Source organism: Quercus lobata, chromosome 5, assembly GCF_001633185.2.
Source record: "Quercus lobata isolate SW786 chromosome 5, ValleyOak3.0 Primary Assembly, whole genome shotgun sequence".
Lineage (NCBI taxonomy): Eukaryota > Viridiplantae > Streptophyta > Magnoliopsida > Fagales > Fagaceae > Quercus > Quercus lobata.
This window is the reverse complement of record NC_044908.1, coordinates 13,662,579-13,675,285: the sequence shown is the minus strand read 5'-3', so window position 1 is coordinate 13,675,285 and position 12,707 is coordinate 13,662,579. Positions and strand designations below refer to the sequence as shown.

The 12,707-nt window shown below is 33.0% G+C and overlaps 1 protein-coding gene across 1 annotated transcript; it reads right to left on the bottom strand.

Annotated features, from left to right (window-relative positions):
* Positions 1-267: 267 nt before the first annotated feature.
* Positions 268-6,679, bottom strand: LOC115989994 (putative receptor-like protein 8). The gene is made up of 6 exons (XM_031113858.1): positions 6,543-6,679; positions 6,178-6,252; positions 5,900-6,046; positions 4,663-4,808; positions 2,898-3,652; positions 268-910 (listed from the first exon to the last, which is right to left on the bottom strand). The coding sequence occupies exons 1-6, from the start codon at positions 6,664-6,666 to the stop codon at positions 268-270; spliced, it is 1,890 nt and encodes a 629-aa protein (XP_030969718.1). The 5' UTR covers positions 6,667-6,679.
* Positions 6,680-12,707: the final 6,028 nt, after the last annotated feature.

The window sequence follows — 12,707 nt, the reverse complement described above, 5'->3', positions numbered from 1 at the left end:
TTAGTAGTATAATGTGATTGGTATACTATTTAGGCCTAATATTTTTTGCTACAATGATGCACAAAAAATGATAATACTTTAATATATTCTTAATAGACAATCATTTTATATTGATTTGTGATTGCCACAATGGGGTACATGAAGTTTTATTGTGTTCCATAACGTGGAGGATGCCTATTTACTCGTTGAGGGTACCTTTGTGCTTGCATAGGTACAACCATCTTAGAAGAGGAACTTTTTCCCATGTGCCTTGGCTGCATTCTAATATCAAAATGTTTGATAATTACCACCTTCGTCACTTTCATCCTTTGATGACACCTTCATATCTTCTACATCTTTTGCATCTTCCCCATTGTCCTGAATGGAGGCATCTTCCTCATAGTCTGTTATGGAGGCCTCTTCCTTAGAGTTCGGAGAACATGCCCATGTATTTGGTGGCTTGTAGAAATCACCAACATGAGGGAATGGTTGGGAAGGTTGTGGTGTGATGAACAAGTCATGTTGGTCATGGCTGTATTGCCCATGTGGATATGGATTATTGTGAAATGGATTAGACATGGGTTGGCCATGATATAAAGTTGGATACAGATGTTGTGGGGAAGGGGATTGGCTATCCTGGTCATAATTGTATTGCCCAGAATAGGATGGAGGTGGCAATGGGTGATAGGAGGGAGGTCTTGAACTAGGTTGGGGATAATGGTCATAGCTATACAAACCCTCAAATCCTTGTCCTAGGGAAGTGGATGATCCAATCTGTTGATATAAAGACATGCAGTACTCGTTAACATTAATTGGATTATACTTATTGAAGGTGGTAGGCTCATTACAGGCAGATGTTGATGGCCCAACTTGGGTAGAGCCGTACATATTGTGCTGTGTAGAGGGGGATGGTCTAGCTTCATTCCCACCACTTTTTGAGTATGAAAAGTTTACCCTCCATTATATTTAGGTAGATATATTTGCGACAACATGTGTCATCGATAATAGCATTCTAATAGCGACCATCAGTGTCATCACTAATAAATAAAGCACATATATAATATATTTATTATATATTTTTGGCCACATATCTGTGACGAAACATAAGGTCATCACTAAAGATGATTATTAGCGATGATAGATGTTGTCATTAAAACAAACCTTATTTTAGCGACATAAATGTCGTCGCAACAAAATTTATTGTCGTTGCTAAAAGTTTCTCTCCATTTTCCAAAGGTAAATAAGATTCCCTTAGGTGCGGTTTGGATCCGCCTTTGCGTTTGTGCGTTTGCACATTTTGCATTTCCTCTTTTTTTTTTTTTTTTTTTTTTTTTTTTTTTTTTTTTTTTTTTCAGCGCTTATGAGTAGTAACCGGTACTGTTCATACACGTGATTACACTGTGCGGGAGACAAAGTTACTGTTCATGCACTGTTCGTAGGACCCACAACCACTTTATTTAGAAAAAAAATATTAAAAATAGGTCCCATGGCACTATTCACATATTTAAAAATTATTTTGCTACAGTGTTTTCAATTTTCAGTTTTCAACAAAATAAGTTGTATCCAAATGGAGCCTTAGTGTCATCACTACAATACACTTATTAGCTAAAAGGTTTGTAAGTTGGTCTCATAAAAATTCCTTTTAAAGAGGATTCCTTATGGTATAGGTTTACTCTTAGAGTGTTTTTTGATTTTTATTTTTTTTTGAAGTCCTTCAGAAGCTTCCCACAACATCACCAAATCCTTGTGTTCTTTATGATTTATTTTTACTTCTTTATTGATTGTGGTGATGCATGAGTATTTAATTTACCAATGTCAATTTTTTTACAACTATTTGAATTGATGTTGCGTCTAAGTGAAATTCAAGTATGTTAATTAGAACAGTTAGGGGTCAAAATAGAATTTTCACAATTTATTCACATTATCTATGTTATTCTTAATAAATCACGTTATTTAATTTTCCTTTTTTCTTAATGATATGTTGTACAATTGAAACTAGTTTCCCATTTAAAGATATCATATGCCACAAAATGACTTACATGTTATTTTATAAGCAGATGAGCATTACATATGGCCATTAAAAACTTCCTTCTAATTGTTTCGAAACAAAACTACAATAGAGGTTGGAAAATTGAAAACAAAACACTTTGTTTCATATTCATAATAACCACTATTCATAACCAAATAGACACATAGGTGTCCATCATCACCTATTAAGTATAACTAATGACAAATATAGTTTGGGAGAAAAGGGCATTACAAATATAGTTTGGGAGAAAATGGGCAAATGCCCTTTTCTCCCAAACTAAGCAGCGTTTTGCCCCCTTTTCTAAACTAATTAGAGAAATACCCCTCTTTTGTAACTCGATTTGAGATAAATTGAGTTTAAAAAAAAAAATTTCTAGAGCCCTATAGCGGCGTTTTTAAGGACCTATAGTAACGTTTTGTAACTTGACCTCCATGAAATCGAGTTATAGGTAATTTTTTTATTTTTTTTTTATTTTATTTTTTTATTTTTTTTTACCTATAACTCGATTTCATAGAGATCGAGTTACAAAACGCCACTATAAGTTCCAAAAACTTCACTATAGGCTCCTTAAAACCGCTATAAGGCCTAACTTGATTTATCGCAAATAGAGTTTCAAAAGAGGGGATTTCCTTAATTAGTTTGGGAAAGGAGGCAAAGAGCTGCTATTTTTGCCCGAAAAGGGCATTTGGCAATTTTTTCCATACAGTTTGACAACCTTTCTAGCTTATATAATGCAAAATTATAGCACCAGTACATACGATTCTCAATCAAATTGAAGCATCGTTGTCGCCAAGAAGGATTAATATAAAGAATACAAGCTGCACCAATAAAGAAAATAATGTATGATACGATAAAAGTTGTGGAGAAGACTAAAGAATCCACATCATACCATTTTCGGTGACTTGCATTTGAAGATTTTTTTGGTGATGGAGGTGTTTTATCAACCCTAGTGCAACCTTTCTCTAGTGGTGGTCCACAAAGAAATGGATTTCCTTCATAACTGCTATTTTGAAATGTTCCAACTTGTCCTTTCATGTTTGGAACTTTACTTGATAAGTTGTTGTAAGCCACATTGAAAACTGCTAGAAAGTGCAGATCAATCAATGATGAAGGAATTTCTCCACTCAAATTGTTGTGAGAAAGGTCCAAACTCTCCAATTGAGTCAATTTTGAGAATGTATTTGGAATGGAACCTGTCAATTGATTGTAAGACAAGTTTAGTGCAAGAATTGGAGATAGTTGTCCTAACTCTAGAGGGATGCCACCTGTTAGTTTGTTGACTGACAAATCCAATCCAGACATGAGATCAAGAATTCCACCCTTGTAGAAGTAAGATTTATATTTCATTACAAACTCAATCCCAATCTCTGCAGCAACCTCTCGTTCTACCTCAAAATTTTCAAAATTCCTTTTAAGGATACTTTGATATGGGACAATTATATCTCTGAACTCCAAAAAAGTGGAATTTGGTTCAGTAAGGCCATTAAAAGCATCTATCTCCTCAAATTTTAGGTCATGAAAGCAATGCGGTATTGTTCCAGAAAAATTGTTCTTAGAAAGATCCATTATGGCAATATTCTTCAACCAACACAGCTTGTCTGGAATCACACCACTAAAATTGTTGCCACTCAATAAGCACACCCACTTCATTAGGGATTCTACCAGAAAATTTATTATCTCTAATGTCCAATGTCACTAGATGAAGTGAAAAATTGAATGAAAGTATCGGTAATGGTCCAGCAAGTTCGTTGCCTTGTAAAAATAGATGTTGAATAGTATATAAATCAACGAAAGAAGGTGACCATTCAGAAAGCAAGTTATGAGAAAGGTCTAGTAAAATATATGCACGCATTTCCATTTCACATGGAAATGAACCTTCGAAAAAATTATTACTCATGTCTAGAGACCATAAGTACCGCAGATTTCCTACCAGCAATTTGGGAATTAAACCTGAGAAGCCGTTTGTTGCTAATATCTAAGAGCCCTAAGTGACTACCAGCTGTTGGTACCATAGTTGTCAAAGTACCTGTAAACTGATTGTTTTTTAATTCCAAAATACGTAAGCTATTGTTAAAAGATTGGAATCCCTCTAAGAAAATTTCACCATGAAATTTATTATAAGATAACTTCAAAACTACCAAGGAGGTGCAATTGGCAACCAATTTCATTAGCACCACTCCTGAAAAATTATTATTGGACAATTCCAATTTCTCCAAATTACTCATGTCACCAATTGAGGATGGGAGAAAACCTTCAAAATGATTTTGAGATATATTCAGATATTGTAAGTTTGGAATCATCTTTCCAATATTTTCTTGCAGTTGCCCATTAAAGTTATTGTAAGAGAAATCCAACCAAGAAGGATTACTGCAGTGATCTATTGGCAAATGAAATTGACCCCAAAAATAATTATCCCGAAGATTTAGCAATTGCAATCTAGTATTATTTTCAATCAACCAAACGGGGAAGCTTCCCTTCAACCTATTGTGAGAGATATCAACCAATTCCAATTCTTGCTGGTAAAAGAGAAACTTTGGAATGTTGGAGGATAACTTATTCAGATCACAGTTAGGCAGCACTAGCACCTTTAACTAAAACAAAGGTTCCTAACTGGGATTTTCAGTTTCGATCTAAAATGTGTTGCTTTCACTCACAATTTTGTTACCATCTTCAATCTGGTAGTTTTCACCTTTAAATCGAATCACTTTGAGCTTAGAGTGATTGGCAAATGAGCTGAATGAGAATAAACCCCCAAAACGATTATAACTAAGATCAATGTACTCAAGGGATGTCAAGTTGGCTATCACAGATAAAGAAAAATTTCCACTGAATTGGTTCTTAGATAGATCTAATAATCTAAGAGATGTCAAACGACTTAGGCATGGAGGGAGGATCTATTCAAAGTTATTGTCAGAGAGATCTAACTCTTCAAGTTTTTCAGCATACCCAAATCTGTCAAAAGCAATAACATTAATAGTGTCCATCCTAATTATGTGCCAATGTAAAAATCAACAAGACAATCCATTAGTTTACTGGCCAGAATAGTAATTGGAAAGAATATGTTTTGACTACTTGGATTATCAACCAGTAGATTAAACTACTTAAGCCAATTAACAAAATTATGTAAACAAGATTATCATAGGTTAATCACCCCAAGCAAGCATGTCACCATATGTAAAAAGTAATTCATGATAAATTCAGCAGTATGGTGACGAAGTGAAAAACCAATGGACAACCTTGAAAGATAAAAATGCTACAGGGGTTGCATAAAACCTTTAAGATTTTATATTTGTAACAACACACTGAGATGGCTCTGTGGCTTCAACTCTTGATCTGCACCATGTTAGTAGCAACACAGCAGATGATAATTATCTTAGGTCTTTCAACTCACGGGTTGATGATTTCTTGGTTTAGCTTTTCTCTTTTGTAGCACATGTCACTAAGTATCTTATATATTAATCTTATATATTTTTGGGTGTAAGGCATGAAAAACAAGGTAGCACTAACTCAACTAAAACATGTCAAAATCTGTGTTTCAAGATTTTCAATCGATCAAGTTGCTATCAAGGAAGTTTCAAGAATCTGCTTTTGATCGGTCAAGCTAGGATCAAATGGCTATCAAAGACACTTGTTTGATTGATCAATCATCAATCAAACAAGTGTCTTTTTTGAACTACATTTTGGACTTGTAATTTTGAACACTTAGTGACACATTACATATTCAAACAAGATTACATTGTCACGGAATATGCCGATAAAACCTAACATGAATGATTATATTTCAGTCATTGTTCTTCACATGTTTTTAGCTTTTACACTCCTAATCTATGTCAGATAAGTACAGGTAACATTAACAAAGTATAAATGCCAGATTTCATAGTAGATTCTTACCTCTAGCATATAAGTTCCCATGGAGTTTATTTTGAGATAATGATATAGTCTTGAGAGAAGATAGTGTCCCAATATATGGAGAAAAAATTCCAATGAACATATTACCACTCATATCTAAAATCTCCAAACTTCTGAAATTTGTCATATCTACCAAGAGAATTAAAAAGAGATAGCGTAAAGAGTAAATCTTTAAAATGGCATACTTGTGGATACTAAAAGACATTGCTTCTCACAGGTAAATTATTTTAGCCATTAAAAAATGTATTATTGAATTTTACCCTTGAATGGTAGGCTTCCATTGAGTCGATTCTCTCGCACGATGAGTACCTCCAAATTTCTTAGATTACTCAGTTCTAAATCATAGGTGAAGAGAATTACATTAACCATATTGAAGGAAAAATTAGGATTTAAAGAATTCTTTGTAGTAAAGTACCCTAAAAACTCTAGAGAATCTTAATCTTATTGCATGCATTGAAGTGTTGCACTAAAGTATTCACTAGAAAGCATGTACAATTAGCGTAAATGTAGATGAGGTCAATAAGGCATAAAAGATTTCAATTTTGTTTGTGTTTTTTCATGGTATTTTTTATAAAGAAAATTTAGGGGGAAATTTTGAGAAAAATTCAAATTTACATGTACGTACCTTTGCTAGAAAGAGGCCCTTGCATTTCATTGTAACTTAGGTCCAGATATTTAAGATCTGGGAGTGCACCCAAAAATCTTAAAATGTCCTTTTGCAAGAGATTCCAACTTAAATCTATGTGCATTAGCTTGTTCAATTTAGGCAAAGAATTCCATTCTGGAGAAAGTATACAACCAATTGTTAAATCCTAGAACGCAATAGAAAAGGGCGCCCTTTAATATTTTCTAAAGGGAAAAACAAAATAAATAAATAAATAAATAAGCATTTTATTTTGAAATAATTTCATGGATAAAAATAGTCTACACTCTCTGAGGACAAGTCCAATGATCAAATTATCCCATGGGAAGGTGGAAGAAATCCACATGCATTAAATACATTTAGGGTCCGTTTGAATATAATTTATTTTGCTGAAAATTAAAAATACTGTAATAAAATAATTTTTAAATAAGTGAAAAATTATTGTTCACTCTTTTTTTACTGTTCATATGCCTTGGTGCACTATTCATGTCCCATGAACAGTGCACCAGGCGCTAGTCTTAAAAAAAAAAAAAAAAGCTGAAAACGTGGATGTGCAATCCAAACCGCACCTTAGTGTCCATTAGGGAGTAGCTTATTTGGTTGAAACTGAAAACTTTTTACTGAAAATGTGGAAAAAAAAGTTAAAAATTAGCTGAATAATACAATGGAATCCATGAATAATATCAGAAGTGCAATGAGACCATTAATAGTATCAAAAAGAAGCTAAAAACTCAAATAAGCACATCCCAGACGGGCTCTTAGTCACTACTAAGTGAATAACAACTATTATTTGTTTAATCAATTATTTAATGGACATGGTACTATTATTCAAATTTATTAGAATAACTCAAACAAGTAGTGAGAGGTGCTAGCTTGGATGTAGGTTTGGTTAGGAGGTTTTGGAAGAAAGTCTGGAGTTTACTGATTCCACATAAGACACGTCATTTTGTATGGAGGGCTTGCCGTGAGGCTCTTCCTACAAAGCTCAATCTTGTTCGATGGAAAGTGGTGCTAGATGACACTTGTGAAGCATGTGGGTTGATGGTTGAGTCTACAGGCTACATGTTATGGGGTTGTGTCAAGGCACAGGAGGCGTGGTCATGTTCAAAGCTAGTGGGCTTGGTTGATCGGTATGAGTGTTTTTCTTTCATGGACCTGCTGTGGAAGATGGTTATTCTTGATCAGGTTGAAGAGAATAAGGTGGCTAGGATGGTTACCATAGCTTGGGCCTTACAGTTTCATCGAAATGAGATCAAACTTGGAGGTGCAAGGAAGGCTGGCAAGGATGTGGTGAGGTGGGCGACGCAATATTTGGAGGAGTATTGGGCAGTGAATGAGTGTGAGAGATTTGTACCAGTAGTGGTGGAGAGGGTGGTGTCTAGGCTTCCTCCTCGGGCAAATTGGTTTAAGATCAATGTGGATGGGGCTGTGTTTGCATCTCAGAAGGCAGCGAGCTTGGGAGTTATAATTAGGTATGATAGAGGACGAGTAGAGGCAGTGATGAGCAAGAAGGTTTTGGCTCCGTTGGGTGCGTTGGAGGTAGAGCCCAAAGTGTTTGAAGCTGGGTTGCTCCTTCAAGGGGCATTGGTATCCAAGATGTTATTTTGGAGAGTGATTCATTGGTCATTTACAATGATCTTTGTGAAGCTTCCTTACCAGCTTCATCAGTAGCTTCGATTGTGGTTGGGATGTGGGATTTATGTAAGGCGTTTAGGCGGCTTGAATTTTCTCATGTGAAAAGAAAGGGCAATAGACCAGCCCATTTATTAGCTAAGTATGCGGGAGGCATAGATGATTTTATTGTATGGATGGAAGAGATTCCTTGCTTTCTTGAGCAAGCTTTTTCACATGATGTTCTTTCTTGAGTATTTGAATAAAGTTTTCAATTTCCTATCAAAAAAAGAGTAGTGATATTATGGTATCGTGGCCTAAAACTAAATCATGTGACAAGACAAGTAATAATAAAAATAACATGATGATGGCAATAATGACTTTGAAAAGAATTTCAATTAATTAAATAATAGGCTAAAATGTAAAATTCACCCTCTGAAAGCAACCACATGAGAGGTTGCAAAATTGTACAAAATACAAAAAGTGGTTAATTTTACACATTTTAAGCAAAAAAACATCCATATTAGTGCTTGCAAAATTGTGCATATATACAAAAATGCTACAATAACTATGGAAATATGCATGGTTACTGTAGCTTTCTATTTGATTTTTTAATTGTTTTTTTTTTCTCTCATCCAATTCTCTCTCCTCTCTCATCTGATTCTCTCTCTCCCTCTGCTCTCTTTCTCCTTTATTGTCTTGAATCCAACAAAAAATTTATACAAATCATCAAATTCTTCAAATTTATTCTAAATCTAGGTCCCAAATTCATCAAACCCCTCTCCTCAAAATAAATAAATAAATAAATAAATAAAATCCTATCAAACCCATATAACTAATCAAACCCAAAATGCATAAGTGAAGAAGAAGAAAATGTCGAAGAGGAAGAAGAAGCAGCAGTAGCACCAGAGAAATCCACCAGAAATTCACCTAAAATCACCACTCATAGTAGTAGTGAAATCCGCCTAAAACCACCACCCAAAGTCAAACCCAAATTGCAAACCCAAATCAACATCCATAGTAAAACCCAAATTGAAAAGAAGAAGAAGGAGAAGAAGAAAAAGACGAAAGAAGAAAGAAAAGAAAGGAGAATGAGAAAAAGAAAGATGGTGTTCAAAGAAAAAGAAAGAGTGAGTGGTATGGGTTAAAAGTTGGTGGGGTCATATGGTTAGGTGTGAAATAATAAAAAAATGTGAGAAAAATATTATTCAAATAAAAGAGAGTGTAGAATAGATAAACTAATATAAGTATTTTGTAAAAGTGATGGCGCAAAATAAAAAAAGTAGGTTCTTTTTGTAAAATAGATAGAAATTTTTAGAAGGACTAGTGCGGTTGCTCTAGGTTTCACTATTTTTCATTTCTATCCTATAAGTTTGGGTTTTGTTATTTCATTCCTTTAATTAGTTTCATTCCTTCTTAATTAAGTCTTCCGTTACTATGCTAGTTTCTATTGTTAACTTTCTTTTTTTTTTAATTTATTTCTTAATTTTAGAAAAAGACATTAATTAAAATTAAAAAAAAAAAAAAAAAAAAAAAAACTAGAAAGCCAAAGGAACGACTTCTCAAAAATAGTGCCACCTTTATTGTGACAACTATGTACTAGCTTAGGATTGAGCTCCACAAGTTTAGAGGAGTAGAAGTCTAGATATGGCAAAATGGGTTAGAATTTTCTAACCCAACTCAACCCGACCCGAAAAATACCTAACCTAAACCCGATTTTTTTGACCCGAAGCAAAAATGGGTTGACCTGTGACCCGACTTGTATTTTTTGCGGGTCAACCCGACTCGACCCGAACCCAAACAATTTTTAAAACTTTTTTTTTTGGTAAAAAAAGAAAAAGAAAAAAAAAGAAAATATTGGTTTAATTGTTTGTTGTGAGGTTTAAGGAAACAATTGAGACATTTACATAACTATATGCAAATTAATTGAAAGATGAATGATTGAGCATTTTGTAATGAGTAAAGATTTTTAGATATCAAATAGCAAAGTACATGCCAAGATAATCTGGTTACAGGACAGTTAAAACATAGATTTAAAATTGTAGACATGTATGAAGAACATTGACAAGTGTGAAAATAGTGAAGCCAAAGTATCAAATTAACATAAATTATGAATACTTAGACTTATTTTTTAACAATTTATATCCAAAATAAACGGCTTTTCAAAATAAATTATGATATTTCCTAGAGTGTGTGTTGTTTAACAATAATATGATATTCATAAAATAGACCATGTATAAATAAGTAAACAATCAAACTTTAATATATATCTCAAATTGAAATAGAGTGCCAACCACAATTGACAATAGATTATAAAATTAATTTTCAAGATTGTAAATTTCTTATATGTTTTTATTCTTTGTCAAATGAATTATCCAATAAGTCATTTATAATTTTGTTTTATATTTTGGGATGTTAATATTGTGTAGAAATAAAACTTGTGTATTTTTTTTTTTTTTACTTGTCTTTGTGTTATTTTGTTTTAGATAGCAATGTTAGGATTTGTATTATTTTAAAATTATTGAATAAGTATTAATAAGTGTAATTTATTCTTGATATAAGTGGTGAATTCAAAGTAATGAATTTTGCATCAAGTAATTTGTTGCATGACTTTCTAAATGGCAAATACATGTTGTTTTCTTAAAAAAAAAAAAAAAAAAAAAAAAATTCATGTGAAAAATACGGGTCAACCTGACCCGACCCAACCCGCAACCCTATTGACCTGAACCTGTTTTTAACTCGCTTAAAATGACTTGTAACTCGTTTGACTCGCAACCCGATTGACCAGACCCGACACGCCCGTTTTGCCATGTCTAAGTAGAACCCTTTGTTACCAAATTTAACACCAAATGTCTGATGCACATCATAGAGGTCCCAGAGAACCACCACGTGCTCCCTGATGATAGTGGTGGAAAACGACATCGGAGTGGGAGATGTAGAAACCATGAGAAGGGTGGTACAATGGGTTTTGGTCTAATTGGTTGGGTTGGGTTTTGAGGGCTTGTTGTGGAATGTAGCCTTTGAGGTGTGGTATTTTTTGTAAGGTTGCTGGTGATTCATGAATCGGTGATATTGAAAAGGTAGTGGTGATGTTGGTTTCATTTTTGTTATTTAGGTGTGGGAGGGATTGGAATGACTTCGTTCTTCTAATTGCCTTTATGTTTACATTTTTTTGCCCTTCATTTTATACTTTATTTCTTGAAACATTAAAATGCATGATTAACCCTCCAAAGTTATAACTCTATTTCAATTTCTCCCTACCACCTGTTTTGGTGCAAACTTTAACAGAATTTAGTATTGAAAGACTAATTTACCTCTCTCTCCAAAATAGATAGTAGAGGAGTAAAATGAATTTTTAAAACTAAATTTCATTATATATTTAATAGCAAACTAGACGGTAGAAGGTTAAGTGTTACAAAGTATTTTATTTGGGGGTTGATCATGCATTTTGATAGTACATGGAAAAAAAATTGTAAATTGTGGTAAATTTTAGGGTGGAAAAACGTAATTTTCCCTTTTGTACTTTGGGAATATAGCTATTTGGGTTTGGTTAGGGGAACGAAATATTTCAATACCGGTTGATACCAGTGTACCGTTTTAGGTTTACCACTATTTATATATATATATTTGTATTATTTACGTAAGTATGAATTTATTAATTTTTATGTTTATCAACAAAAAATTTTAAATCCACATATTTTATAAGCCTACATATTAGCTTAAATATATTAACAAATATATTAGATTAAGTAAAATATTTTTTAATATTTATTTCTCAATTTTTTTATTTTTTTATTGTACTAGCCAAGAGGCCGATACAAGCCGGTACAACCTTGTATTTTTTTTGGTACACTCTAGAGGAGTACCAGTACCGGTTTAATGGCCAGTACGGTATATTTCCCCGGTATGATCGATACTAGTATAGTATTGACTTCCTTGGTTGGTAGACATTGTGGTTTGTCCCCCCACAAGATTGAGTTTCCTTTCAAATGTTTCTCAATCTCTCTCAAAATAGTTTTCAAGTTTAGAGAAAGGCAAATCAAGAATAAAGAACAACAAATTGACTCAAAAAACGTTGAAATTTTTTAAGAAAAGTTCTTTAAAAATTTATTATGAAAATATTGTAGACGTAACATTATTCTAAAACCAAGGACATTTGATTTTTGTTGACCTTATATATTTTGTCATATAAGCTTTTGAGACCTAACAATTTTACATGTCATTATTCTAATATATATATTGATTAAGTTTAAATCATATTCTATATTTAAATCTGCAGTAAATTGTTTCCGCAATTAAAATAAAAGACTATTAATAACTATAACAATTATTTTTTAATAACTACCATATTGAATTTCTTATTTAGACAAAAATAAAGATTATTAATAACTAACATAATTATCAAATTTCATATTTAGACAAAGAATAAAATTTCTTGTGCATTGCATATGTTACTGACTAGAGTTATAATGATTGTGTTTCTTCTTCTTTTAACATTTTTTTTTTTTTTTTGGTGTTTGAAATTAGAAACAAAGC

Bases quoted from the DNA above. Each gene is read 5' to 3' on its own strand.
- LOC115989994 (XM_031113858.1), bottom strand. From the start codon at position 6,666: ATGCACATAGATTTAAGTTGGAATCTCTTGCAAAAGGACATTTTAAGA. The intron at 6,253-6,542 runs GTACGTACATGT...CCTATGATTTAG, and splicing joins AGGGCCTCTTTCTAGCAAAG to AACTGAGTAATCTAAGAAAT. The intron at 3,653-4,662 runs GTGAGTGAAAGC...TCCCTAATGAAG, and splicing joins TTGAAGATGGTAACAAAATT to TGGGTGTGCTTATTGAGTGG.